This window comes from Pseudopodoces humilis, chromosome 16, assembly GCF_049639895.1.
Source record: "Pseudopodoces humilis isolate 2021_Gansu_Grassland_sample_001 chromosome 16, ASM4963989v1, whole genome shotgun sequence".
NCBI classification, from domain to species: domain Eukaryota; kingdom Metazoa; phylum Chordata; class Aves; order Passeriformes; family Paridae; genus Pseudopodoces; species Pseudopodoces humilis.
In genome coordinates this window covers 12969938-12982453 of record NC_142215.1, presented here as the reverse complement: position 1 = coordinate 12982453, position 12516 = coordinate 12969938, and the positions used below count along the sequence as shown (strand labels likewise).

At 39.7% G+C, this 12516-nt stretch overlaps 1 protein-coding gene across 1 annotated transcript in view; it reads left to right on the top strand.

The window, feature by feature from the left end:
- The window catches only part of PRTG (protogenin), a 76642-nt gene that overhangs the window by 53285 nt on the left and 10841 nt on the right, over positions 1-12516 (top strand). The window contains exons 12-13 of the mRNA XM_005521754.2: positions 11643-11738; positions 12276-12462. Coding sequence (XP_005521811.2) covers positions 11643-11738; positions 12276-12462 — 283 coding nt within the window. The remainder of the gene's footprint in view (positions 1-11642; positions 11739-12275; positions 12463-12516) is intronic.

Sequence of the window (12516 nt, the reverse complement as noted above, 5' to 3'; positions counted from 1 at the left end):
ACAGTAGGTACAGCAGAAGTTTTAAATTGTAACTTATCTGTGGTCAAACATCTGGACAACAGTAGCATTGCTTCCTATGAAAAGCAATTTTGCTTATTAGAAAAAAGTTAAACATTTTGAGGGAAAAATTTAAACCAGAACAAATTCCCACATATATAATTATGGAAAATACTTTACAGATATAAGAAATGTCCTTGAAGAAAAAGACACAATGATTAAAATTGCTGCAGTTTCTGCATAGGTATATTTTCTTTTCCATGCTGTTATTGTTATTCTGAGCATCCCTTAAAGTACAATAGTTTTTACCTGTAGTAAACACTACCTATATTAAAAACATTTAATGTCATAACCCATTTCCATGTAGGGAAAGTTTCACTTTTGTCTTTATGAAATAACACAACGTATAAAATAAATAGTTGAAGCTGTATTGTCTGCCAGAAGTGCAAAAGATTTTCAAAAGTTTGAGGAAGCCTGAAACCTTTCAGGCTACTCTTCTTGTTTAGATGCTTCTTTGTGTGGATGTTACGCATCTTTGTAGAAGGCACTCAGGCCACAGTTCACTGAGTAAAGGATTTGAGCTCCTGAGAATATTAGGTCCAAATTCAGATTGCACATGTTGACCTCTTTTACACCACCTGCAAGATTTGTCTGTGATGCTTTCAAGAGCTGATGTTTCAGAAACTTGGTCTTAATTAAATAGTCTTCAAATAAACCATTAACATCTATTTAACTAAAAGCAACAACATCATTAACTTGCACAGCTGCTGCCACTAATATAGACTGAGTAATCCTCCAGATAAATTATCTTAGAAGAGCAGAGTCTTGGCCTGGAAAGAGATGAACACAAGATGTCATTGAAATACTGTTTTGGGAGGAATCAATGTGGAGATGAAAAGTTACTATAATTTTTACAGAGAAGCAGGTTGTCCTGGCCTTCTAGATGGGTATTTTCAGCAAATTTCAGCATAGTGAAAGCATTCAAAAATGAGTCTAAGTATGTAGTATATCAGGCTTCATTGCCTGGTGCTAAGCTGTCACATTATTGTCACTTATTGTCTATAATAAATGTTTCTGTGCAAGTTCATATCACAAAACTCATTATTAACAGCTCCTGCCAATGTGCCACTGGATATAACTGGTGAATATTAGAGCCAAGGACGTTGTAGGGTCCTGGATATTTCTATTGTCATTGCAAATGGAAATTTTCTTTAGGGCATGTTTTAGAAGTTTGGGATGTGCTGTATGAAAATGTAAAGGCTAAAAATAACACTGCTGTGCCAAACCATTAGGGAGGTGGTTCAGCATAATCTAGATGTAATTAAAATGAACACCCTTGCTAAATGTCAAAGATATGCAGCCAGTCAGAGACACTGAAGGGAATGAGGCCTCTAAGAAGATAGGGAGGGAAAAGTAAGAGACATGTTCATGTATGGGAGAGATCCTGCAATGCATTTCACGGCTGAGGAAACAGAGCCCTGTGTCCTCGTGCCATCACACTTCAGGTGAAATTACCTGCTGAGCTGATGAACCCTTTACAAGTACTGTTAGCTGTCTTCTCTGCTTCCTGGTTTACTAACATGTGTAATTCAAATATATTTAACATTATATGATGGATTTTCAATTAATAATTTATATTAAAAGTTGAGTTTGTGGGTTTTTTTGGTTTTTTTTTTTTTGTTGGTTAGTTTTTTACTTTTTTAATGCATCTTTATTTAACTTCAGCAAATGAAGTATGAGAGCTATAATATTAGCAGTAAATGTATCAGCCTAACTGGCAGCTCATGACAAATGGGTCAGTTTAGCAATTTCACTGTAAAATTTGTCAGCTGTCTAGGTTAGCTTGCCCCCCTTCCCCTGTATTCAACCAATGAGTGCCAAATTTTGATCCTCCTTAAGAGGCTGCTTTATTTACATCTGCAGACAGCCTGTATGATAATAGTTCAGTGCCCACACCACTATGCATGCCCCCAAGCCTGTGGGCACGAGTGCAGGTGGGTGTCTGTCTGTCCTGCAGTGCCCCTTGGCTGCCTGGTGTCCCAGCAGAGAGGGAGCCCTGTGTGAGCAGAGCAGGGCCCGTGGCACCTGCAATAACAACATCCCGCTCAAGTTTGGGCCCTAATTATAGAGGCAGCTGGATAGAGCCCATGCAGCCAATATTTGCCTGAAGAAAAATACAGTGGTGGTTTCCCCTCACATGTATTTTGTTTGTTTTCATGTCACGATTGAATTGTTTGACACCTAACAAGTCGAACGTGTTTTATTGCAGCTCCTTGTTACCCTCTGAAGGAGGAAAGAGCCAGACTGAATTTTAGTTGCCCTGCCTGAAACTTTTGCATCTTGCAGTCATGCTTGCAGCAGCACAGATCTTAAAGCTTGAGATCTGAGTCAGCAGACCACAGATGTTTTTGCAATGAAACCGTGCACCTCCTACAAAGTCACTGTGGCGCAAGTAATGATAGATAGTGTTTTCATTTTGGTGCACAAAAGGGTCAAAATGGCACAGGGAGTCCATGACAGACCAGCAGAAAATGTTGGTTCTGAAAGAAAATTTATATCATAGCTCCAGGGGAAAGTTGGGGTGCAGTGAACAGATTGCCTTTGTCATTGTGTGCAAATGTGTTGTTTGTAAGGTGATGCTGGGTGTCAGGCAGTCAGTGCATGCATATGATAGAGCTTGGTACCTAAACAAATGTTAAACCAGATGTGGTAAAGGCTTATAGCATTGTGTTTAGGTGTATCTTCTGGAAGCATTCCTCTTAGCATGAAGGCCAGGCAAATTGTCTAAACTTTCTTCCTACCTGCAACCCTGAAATGTTTGTCTCCACTGGGGAGATCGTCTTTTCAGCTTTTTGCATCTTACAGAAGAGACCTTTTATAGCATGCTCCTGTTTCCAGGTGTGTTTGTAGCAGCATTTGTGTGTGGATTGTTTCTTTCCCCTTTTCCTGAGCGTCCTCTAATGTTTGATTCACTGACCGTGTTCTGTCACTTGTGCATGGCTCGCTGCTGTCTGAAAGGGAACCTGTTGTGTGGGGTGGCACATCCTGTTTGGATCACTGCGTGAATTCTCAGCGGACATGTGTGTGTTGGTAACTGGGGTAATTACAGCTCTGCTGGCTCCTTAGGACACTCTCTCCCTCCCCCCTCGCCCTCCCTTTCTTCTTCCAGAGATGGCCTCTCTACATAATTCCATTAAAGTGATTGTGCTTGGAGGGGTGGGCTGAGGGGCAGCGCTCTCATCTTTCAAAGCAGGACCAATGAGCTATGTGCTTTCCACTGGGCAGCAACAAAAGAAAAGGTCTCTCAGAAGAAAAGACGAGCACAAAAGATCAAAATTAGGTGTTTGTCCAGGCCTCTGGTATTGCTTTCAAGTTAGCTTTTGAGGGCTCACTTTGAAAACGGTGAGCCAGGCTAGTTAACATAAGGGTGCCTGCTGGTTTAGAGAGCGTTGTTAGAATAATATTGGAAGAGAGCTTTTTGCTTGTGCAATTTAAGAGTTCTCTGAAATGCAGGAGAAACACAGGGACCGATGGCAGACCTTACAGGCGTGGTGGGAATGTCCAACACCCGTGAGGAAACTGAGAATTAAAATCCTTGCGATTTGCTTCATTTACTTTAAAATAGATAATTCTTTAGGTAGTTCTTATTTCCGTGGGCTCCAAAAGGCCGAAATGCTGTGTGCTGGGAATTCATCCTGCCCTGCCAGCCCTCCCCCAGCAGTTTTTGTATGAAGCTGCTATTGCTGATGGTGGGCAGTGGGAGAAGTGATGTTTTTACTGCAAGGGGGTGTGAGGTGTTGTTTGTCCTGGGGCCCTCGGAGGGGACAGCACAAAGCTACAAAAGGGATACAGACCCTTTTCAGATTTAGACAAATAAGCAAGAGCCATCCAAAGCCGTGGAAAGCCAGACTGTTTAGCTGGATCAATTCACATATGTCATATGTTCCAGTTTCTACCAAAATAAACTTTTACTATGTTGTACAAAGAACAAATTGCTTAGCTTCTACTTCAGTTATTTGGTTTGCAGAGGAAAACATGAGTATCACAGACAGTCTTTGTTCCGTCTAAATGTTTGAAGTTACCTTTAAACTGAAAAAGAAGTCATGAGACATAAAATATTGATGACTTGTAACTACTCAAATGATTTTAATATGATATTAAAAGGTTGTTATTTAAAATTTGATCAATTCAATTGTGCAACCAATTGCAATTCCAACTCATTTAAAAATTAAATATTATTTGAAGGTAGTACTAATGCTTAGAAATTGCATATACAGAGCTTCAACAAGTTTTTAAAAACTATAATACAATAGGGTTGCTTACATGTGTCTAATTTTTTAACGATGTGTATAAATAAGGTAAAAGGGCATTTTTAGAAAAGTGAAATAAAATCCAGTACTTAAAATCTGAGAGGGAATACCTGCTTTACAGAGGAACAGACCTGTATCATCCTCCTGCCTGCCAACTTTGTTTCTGTTTGATGCACTTCTCTCTGTCCTTTTCCTCTGATACATTTGAAATGTATTTGCTTATTTTCCTAATAAGTTTCTGCTGTATTTACATTACTTTGCTTCAAAAGTACATTTTTAAGGATAGTATTTCTCAATGCTCTTCCTTTCCCACCCTTCCCCCTTAATAATTCCCCTGGACCTCTGTTGCTTGGAGCAGACTTTGGCGAGCCCCAGATTCGGTGTCAAAGGCCGTGACCCGATGTCAGAGCAGCCCATGCTGCTGGCCTCTTCTCTGAATAATTATCTGGAGTTTATTGTGTTGAAGGGATGGGCTTGGGGGCAGCACAGTCACCCTGGCAAACCAGACCAATGAGCTCTCCAGCCAGACCACTACCCAACAATGGGCCTGTAGGTTACACAAAAAATCCAGCAGCACAAAAGATTAAATTAAAAATGGACATTTGGGCACAGAAGTTTCCTCCTTAGAACAACTATTTTTTCAGCCTACTGTGGGTTTGATACTTTTAACTGAAAGGAAAAAAGTATTATTTTAAATTTTTTATGCAAGCTAGAATAAAGTTGAAATATTTTTCTTATCTCCTTCCCCATCTGTTATATTTGCCATACTGGCTGTAGCTTAGGAAGTTATTTCTAGGTTTTTAGTCACTGAACTTGGCTCAAAACATCAAGACACCAAACTTTATATTTTTTTTCTTTAGAAATTTAGTGCTGTACCAATTCTTTTAGAAACAAGAGCAAAGTCTCCAGTAGTTTAATTTCTATCAACATTTTCCTTTTAAATTGCTGAGAACAGGGATGTTCAAAACAGGAACAGAATTGTGTTCCAACAGTAAATGATAGTAAAATGTCCCTTTTCTTTCATCTTCCCTATCTTTTCCTCCCCCCAAAGAGGACTTAGAATATCTGAAATCTAGATTGTGGGGTGCTGTCTCTTCTTATCAGGACTGAATGAAAGGCTGCTGGAGGTGGACTCACTGTTCTGGAGGGGTGGAAAAAAAAAGAAGTTCTTTCATGGTCTGACCTCGGATTCTTTCTTAATTTTATCTAGCCCTGACCTGTTGGCTCTGCTCTGGCTCCTTTCAAGGCCTTCAGAGCTTCACAAACATGCAGCAGCTGAAAGAAACAATGACAGGGCTTTTAGGGGTTGCAATATTACACTCTCTTGTAACCTTGGCTAAGTAGCCTGTAAACAGATGCTTTCTCTGAAGCATTTGCCAGAAATCCAAAATTCTGGCTGTGTTAGATATCTGCAAACACTTTTTAACACTTTTGGTTTAGGACTCCTGATTTTGTATTCACTATAAGCTTCAGCTGAATGAGCAGTTACCCGCAGTGTGTCTCGTGTACAATATATAAAACTCACTGTTACAGGTTTTATACTTATCTTTAATGTAAATTTACCTAGAACAGAAGAATTGTATGTAGACAAATAATCAAAATCTGAATGGGATAAACTGATTTGAAGATAGTGTTTATACACAATCAGGACATTTGTATTTCTCTGTATTCTTTTGAGAAGGGAGGATGGAATTATACATTGATTAGGATTTTTCATTGGCTGTATTGTTAGTGTCATGCTCTTTAGTCTTAGAGAGTTTTAATAATGCAATACAATATTGAAAGTGGAATTTTTGTTAATGTGAATGTGGAATTACTTTATTTTCTTAGTAACTTTTTCTAAAAGCCTAGTCTGTGCAATCTTGGTAATTTAAGAATGAGGTAACTGCATTATAAAGTGCTTCACCAGCTGCAAAGTGATTAGAAGCACGTTTGTTTCTGTTTTCAGTTGTTTAACTGCAAATACAGGCATTGAATCTTTGATGCCTCCCGTTTTTCCAGCTGTGTCCATTGGAAGTGCATGAGGACACCGCCTGGCTGCCGTCAGGTATAACCCTACCAGATGGAATGAGCCCTCCTCTCCCCCTGCCACCTTTAGCACTTGGGAATGGCTTCAAAGCACAGAACCTCGAGTTGCTTCTGCCTACCACTGTGTACATATTTACTAGACCGTTTATATTATCCCAGGCTTTCAAAACTAGGCTCTGAATGCTTCATCCGTGTTTAACCAATAAACAGACATGCTTTGAGCGTACTAAAATCTTAAGTGTTGGAAAAGGAAATGGGAGTATCTGAATATGAATATTTCTGACTGACAGCTGTTTTGTAGTTACAAGTTTTTCCTTCCTGAAAGAGAAATGGAAGATTTACATAAAAGCAAGGCTGATGGCAGGAGTAAAGAATACAGAATAATTTCAAGCTGGTGCAATAAAATGTAGATGTTCTGATGAAGTGTAGAGCAACAGAACTGCTAATAATTCAAATCTAAATTCTTTGTGATATTTTTGCAGTTTCTCTGTTTTGCACATCCACGCAGATGAGCAGCTGTGGTTCTCCCTCCATGCTGGGAAATGAAATGAGCTGGAAGATCTGGGTGCACTGTAGTATTTTCTTGAAGAATCTGTATCTGCTGTGACCTTTGTGTCTGCTTTCTGACAAAGCTAAATATAATCTCGAAGATTATATCTCAGGGATGTAGTAAAACAGCAAAATGCACCAATAAACCATTATCATCTGAATTCTTACTGAAATTCAGCTATTATAATGTATTATGTTTTTCCAAGCTACAATCCATGTTTTAAATTATAGTTCTTTTTTTTTAGAACCCATTCACAGACACAAAATGAAGACAAGGCTCCCCCATGTGTCTCTCTGCTGAAAGACCTTTTTGGTTGGATCTGCAGGACTCACTGCAAATTGTTCTGGGAGAGTGAATGACAGGATATGATATTCCAGAGGAATATCACCAGGGGGCAGTGACCTACCTACAAAAACTTCCATAAGAAGATGAGGCTGATCCGACATAAATTACAAACCAGTGATTTTTGGGGCAGTATCTATTTTGATATTTGAAGTTAATCAAAATAAGGCATAAACAGAAGACATAAGATACTTTTCCCTACTCTTATTTTATAGGAATATTGTTACCAGCAGCAACATTTGTGCCTCTGATGGAACTGTTATTCATGTGTTCTTGATGCTGATAGGTTTTGCTTGCACAAAAAGGGTGTGTGCAGCAGAGCCCTTGAACTGTGTGAAGCTACTCCAGTTTATCACGTCCGCTCTGTGATGTCTTTTAAGACAATCTCTGTGTGTTCCAGAGGCACTCTTGTAATAAAATTTATGAATCAGCTTTAGTGTGTTACTCTCAGCATCACTGCCACTCCCCTAATTTGTAAAAACAGTGTAGATTTTTTGTCCTTTCTACCAGCTGATTTAAGTAATAACAGTAAAAATGCCCATTAAAGACCTGTAGGTGCTGTGACAATTTTAAAATAATCTAATGCCAACAGCATAAACCCCCGAAAATGATATTTAAAGAAACAAATTAACTTAAAAAAATTCTGCAGTTGGTAAATAGGCTACAGAATTGTTCCTGTTCACCTTAGGACTGGGAACAAGCCTTCAGCCTCTACACAAATGCTGGCAATTGCCAGAGAATTAATTGAAACAATTCAGTGTTACCAGTTATTCAAAGGAGTTTTGAAAATGCAGAGAAGAAATCTTGACATGTGTTTTTTTACTCAAGCTGAATTTATGTTAAGCAGGCTGAGTAAATCACTGCTTTGTTTCTGAAGAGCAGTGATTTTCTGTGGAGAAATGTGTTACTCCTGGGTCTGTTGTGAGCATGACTGTTCCCTCCAAGCCTCCTGTGCATGGATGTACACACTGGATTTGAGACTGCCAGTCCCCAGGTGGCTGTGCTCTCCCCAGTCTTTTATCAATGATTTGTGTGATTTATGTGTAAACCACTCCAGATACCCGTGCTGGTTAAAGATAAAGCTCCTGAAGTTTGTTTTCTCTCTATGGATATGTCTGGCTTTGAGTGGTTGATCCAGCTGATGAACTGTGTGATGAAAGTGTTTGTGCCAGGTGTGCGTTGGGATTGCCTCTGAGGACTAAATCATATCATCAGCCCATAAATGAAATGTAAAATTGTAAAAAATATTCTAAACAAAGGCTACTTCAGACAAAAAATATTTTCCACTACCACATAAAACAAATAGTGAGCAAATAACTGTTGGAACTGAGGTGGGTCTTTGGCAGAGCTTTGGTTACCGTGTTTGGGGCATGGTGAAAAAATCATCAACATGGATCTGCATCTTGGCAATGTTTTGAGCTGGTCATTCCTTATGTTGGGTGTGTACTCTGTAAAGCAAGTTTCACATCAATTTCTATTGCTGCTCAGTACACTGTCTTTAATGCTTTTCTAGTCTCCTTTTTAGATGACTGTAGCATTAGGCTTTCCTAGGCCAGCACATAACATATTCCTTCCTCCTCAGTTGCTATTTCAATTATAGAAACCGGCAGATGGGTTTAACCATAGATGCCCTAATTTGTGACAGCTTAAAAATTCTGGCATCGCTTTTGGCTTGAACTGGTCCTGCTACCAATTAAACCATGACATGAAGTGGAAATAACCTTGTTTCTCAGATGCTAGTGACTACCTGGGAGACTACATTTTATAAGGTTCTTCTATATAAAGATAATTCTGCTTGAAACTTCTTGTGTCATACAGGAGTAGGAAGAATAGCATTCAACATTGTGCTGCTTCTACCTGTAAAGTGTTAAGGATACTTAAAGTAAGATTTTAAAAACATATTTTTCTTAAAGACATTTGAAATTTTTTGTGGGAGTTAGATTCTTTTGCCTTTCTTCCACATCCCATTATTCTTCCTTTTCTCCTCAATCAAGTGTTAATGAGGAATTCAGTTTAAAAAAAAAAATGCGGTGAGGATAAACAGACCTCACAGGCTCCTCATTCAGCTCAGCAGGACACTGGAGCTCAGCTATCCCTCATTTCACAGTGAAGATGATCAGTTCTGGGTGAGCATTTCAAAGGGCAGGGGGTTTTTGAAGGTGCTCGGCAGGATGATGGATGGCCGTGCCTGTCGTGCTGTGTCCTGCGGAAATGGGGCCGGGCGGCTCGGGGGCTGCTCAGCTCCAGCCTCTGCTGGGAATGGCTGGGACAGGGCACCTCTTTAATAAAAACCTCCAAAGCGTGCTCCTAGCGAGCTGTTCAAGGTGTCCTGGTGACCTCTGCCTTAAATTTTGGTTTTGTTTTTGAATACTGGGGTTGCGCACTAACGTGTGCATTCCTACCGCGGGTTAAGAGGCCTGGGGAGGTGTTTGCTCCTGCTTTTCTGAGATGCATCCTCTAATATTCCTCAACAAGCACTGTGACTTGATTTTGGTGTATTCAAATCACTTGGGACTTTTGAAAGATTTTTACCATATATCCTTTTGGATATCCTTTTTTGGACTGTGTTCTTAAATTCACCTTGCATTTTTACAATTTTTTAAAAATATTTCAATTTTTTATGGATGACATCTTACTCTTTTTCTGAATTTCCAATATTAGAATTCCATATATTCTTTTATCACATGCTTAAGATTATTCTGTGTGTTTGTAACCATCTCTTTTTTTTTCTGATTTGTAATTTGTTGCACTGATGTCATCTGTGGTAAAAGTGCTATTGTAGAGTAAAAAAAACCTTTGAAGCAAATGAGAATTTTACTCTAGTTTAAAAAAAAAAATGGGTTGTTGTTTTATTTCCCTTCTACATTTTGTTATTTACATTGTCTGTTTGTAATGTTAAAGTCTTCAAAAAATGGGAATGGCCTCATCTTGCCTATTCTACCATTAAGGTTAATCGCATCAAAGAAGTACTTCAAATATAATAATCCAAATATAGGAGCCCTTTTGATTTTGGTAAAATAACCTTCCAAAGATAAACATAAAATACATAGAGATGTTAACTTTACCCAGTGATATCTCATTTACAGCTGATATGGGTAACTACAGCACAAAAAGAGTGTCTATTTCAAAATAAATACTAAGATTTTATAAAGGGCATTATTAGGAAATTACCCTGCCATCTCTACAGAAACATCCAATCATTTTGTTCAGATGGTGTTGCTGGTTCTGTGACTGCAGAGGGAGCCAACGATCTGATGGAAACAACATTCCTATTCCTGGTCGAGAAATGTCAGGACTTCGTGTTCCTGTTTATTGCATGAGAGGCCACATCAAATCTCAGCTAAAAGGAGAAAGAGAAGAGCTTATTTTGATAATATTACAGTATCTTAGGGTAGGGAAAAAGGACATGAACAAGATCAGCACAGTTATATAACATCTGAACCTTCCGAAAATCTTAATTAAAAGAAATAGTTTTGTGTTATTAGAAGAGGAGAATATCCCAGTACCTGCATCAGTACTGGGGTGAAGTTTAGCTCCTATGAATTGGTAGCAAACTCTGCCACCCTGCAGCTCACTGGTGCCTGTCCTGTGGGTGCCCCACGCCATCATCACTTAAGAGAGCTCCAGGCCCCTTCCTAACTCATTTCTCTGTAGCAATATTTCACTTGGACTGAGGCCAGCAGAACACAGAAGCAGCAAACCGAGATGTGGCCACCCAAAGGTGTGGGCAGAGAAAGGGCATGGGGAGATCCTTCCAGCCTGGAATGGTGGCCCTCTAGGAGTGCCAGAGGCAGCTTTTAAGAAAACATATGGAGGCAGAATTTCCTTGCCAAAGCATTATTAACAATCCCAGTTGTTTCACAGTTTATCTCCTTCAAAGCCTGGAACCCAAACATTTCCCATTTCTTTGCTGGGTGCTGTCTTGCCATTGCTTTGACTGTCCTGATTCCATGCAGCTTGTGTATCCAGAAACAAACAGTGGGCTCTGTGGACCTCCCGCTCTTTGTTTTAACAAATCTTTATTATAGGTCTGAAAACACTTCCAATATGCTGACTTGTACTATTAAATCTAGCTCTGCAGCTGTGAAGGCGTGGCTTTGTTACAGATAGAAATGTGGTATTTGTCCTATTCCCATTGATTCTGTTACAAATATTTGCTTTAGGTTATTTAAGTGAGATTGGGAGGTAACTGACTGTTTCTGGGCAAAGAATTGGAGGAATTCTCAGGGCTGGAGAAAAGACAGGCTTCCAGGCATCCAGCCTGTCCATCAGTCTACTGCTTGTAGCAAACAAGTTTTGAAACAAACTTTCAGGAGCATCAATTTGTCTCACTATCTGTGGAAGTTCAAATGTCCTTTTCTTTCAATTTTTTTTTTTTTTTCTTGAGCTTAATTATTCCTTTACTCTTTCTGCAGATCCTAGAAGAAAGTATCATGTAAGGCTGCTGGCATATAACAATATGGAAGAAGGTTATCAGGCTGACCAAACAGTCAGCACTCCAGGATGTGTCTGTAAGTGTTGTAGATGCATGAAGAATTGATTGAAAGTTGAGGCGTTTCAGGGTCCCAGCAGCTCTGTATTTTTAACTTCTAAATAATCAATAAATCCAGTGTAAAACAGAGAACAAGGAAGATATATAGTGACAAATACTGCCTTAGTCATCCTGCAATTGAGACAGTGTCCTGTGTTCATGAGGTGCAGTTGAAGAAACAAGACAGCCCAAGCACATTTCCCTCCCTTGCTGAACTATCTGCATCATCTAACATGATGTATTCTCTGTCTTGTGAGAAATTTATCTCTTTTTCTTGTCTTTTCTGATTGTTTTGACTTTATTTTTGAATAAATAAGTGGGATTGCAGAAATAACATGGGACATGTGTTGGGCTAGGAGGGATCACTAATAGTTTAACCAGTTTCCTGGGTGTGAACACCAGCTAGTGCTGGCTTAGGGCAGATTTGTATCTAAACTGTGGGCTCAGACCTTTTCATATAACTGGTATCTGTATACAATGCAGTAAATAATTCCTGCTCCTGTTTTGTTTTAAACAGCTGTCCGAGATCGCATGGTGCCACCCCCACCACCTCCTCACCACCTCTATGCCAAGGCTAACACCTCATCCTCCATCTACCTTCACTGGGGAAAGCCTGCCTTCACCTCTGCTCAGCTCATCAACTACACAGTGCGCTGCAACCCCGTGGGGCTGCAGAACGCTTCCCTGGTGCTCTACCTCCAAACGTGAGTGCAGCGCTGCTGGGGGATCTTGGATTGCCAGTTCCAGATCCTTCCCAC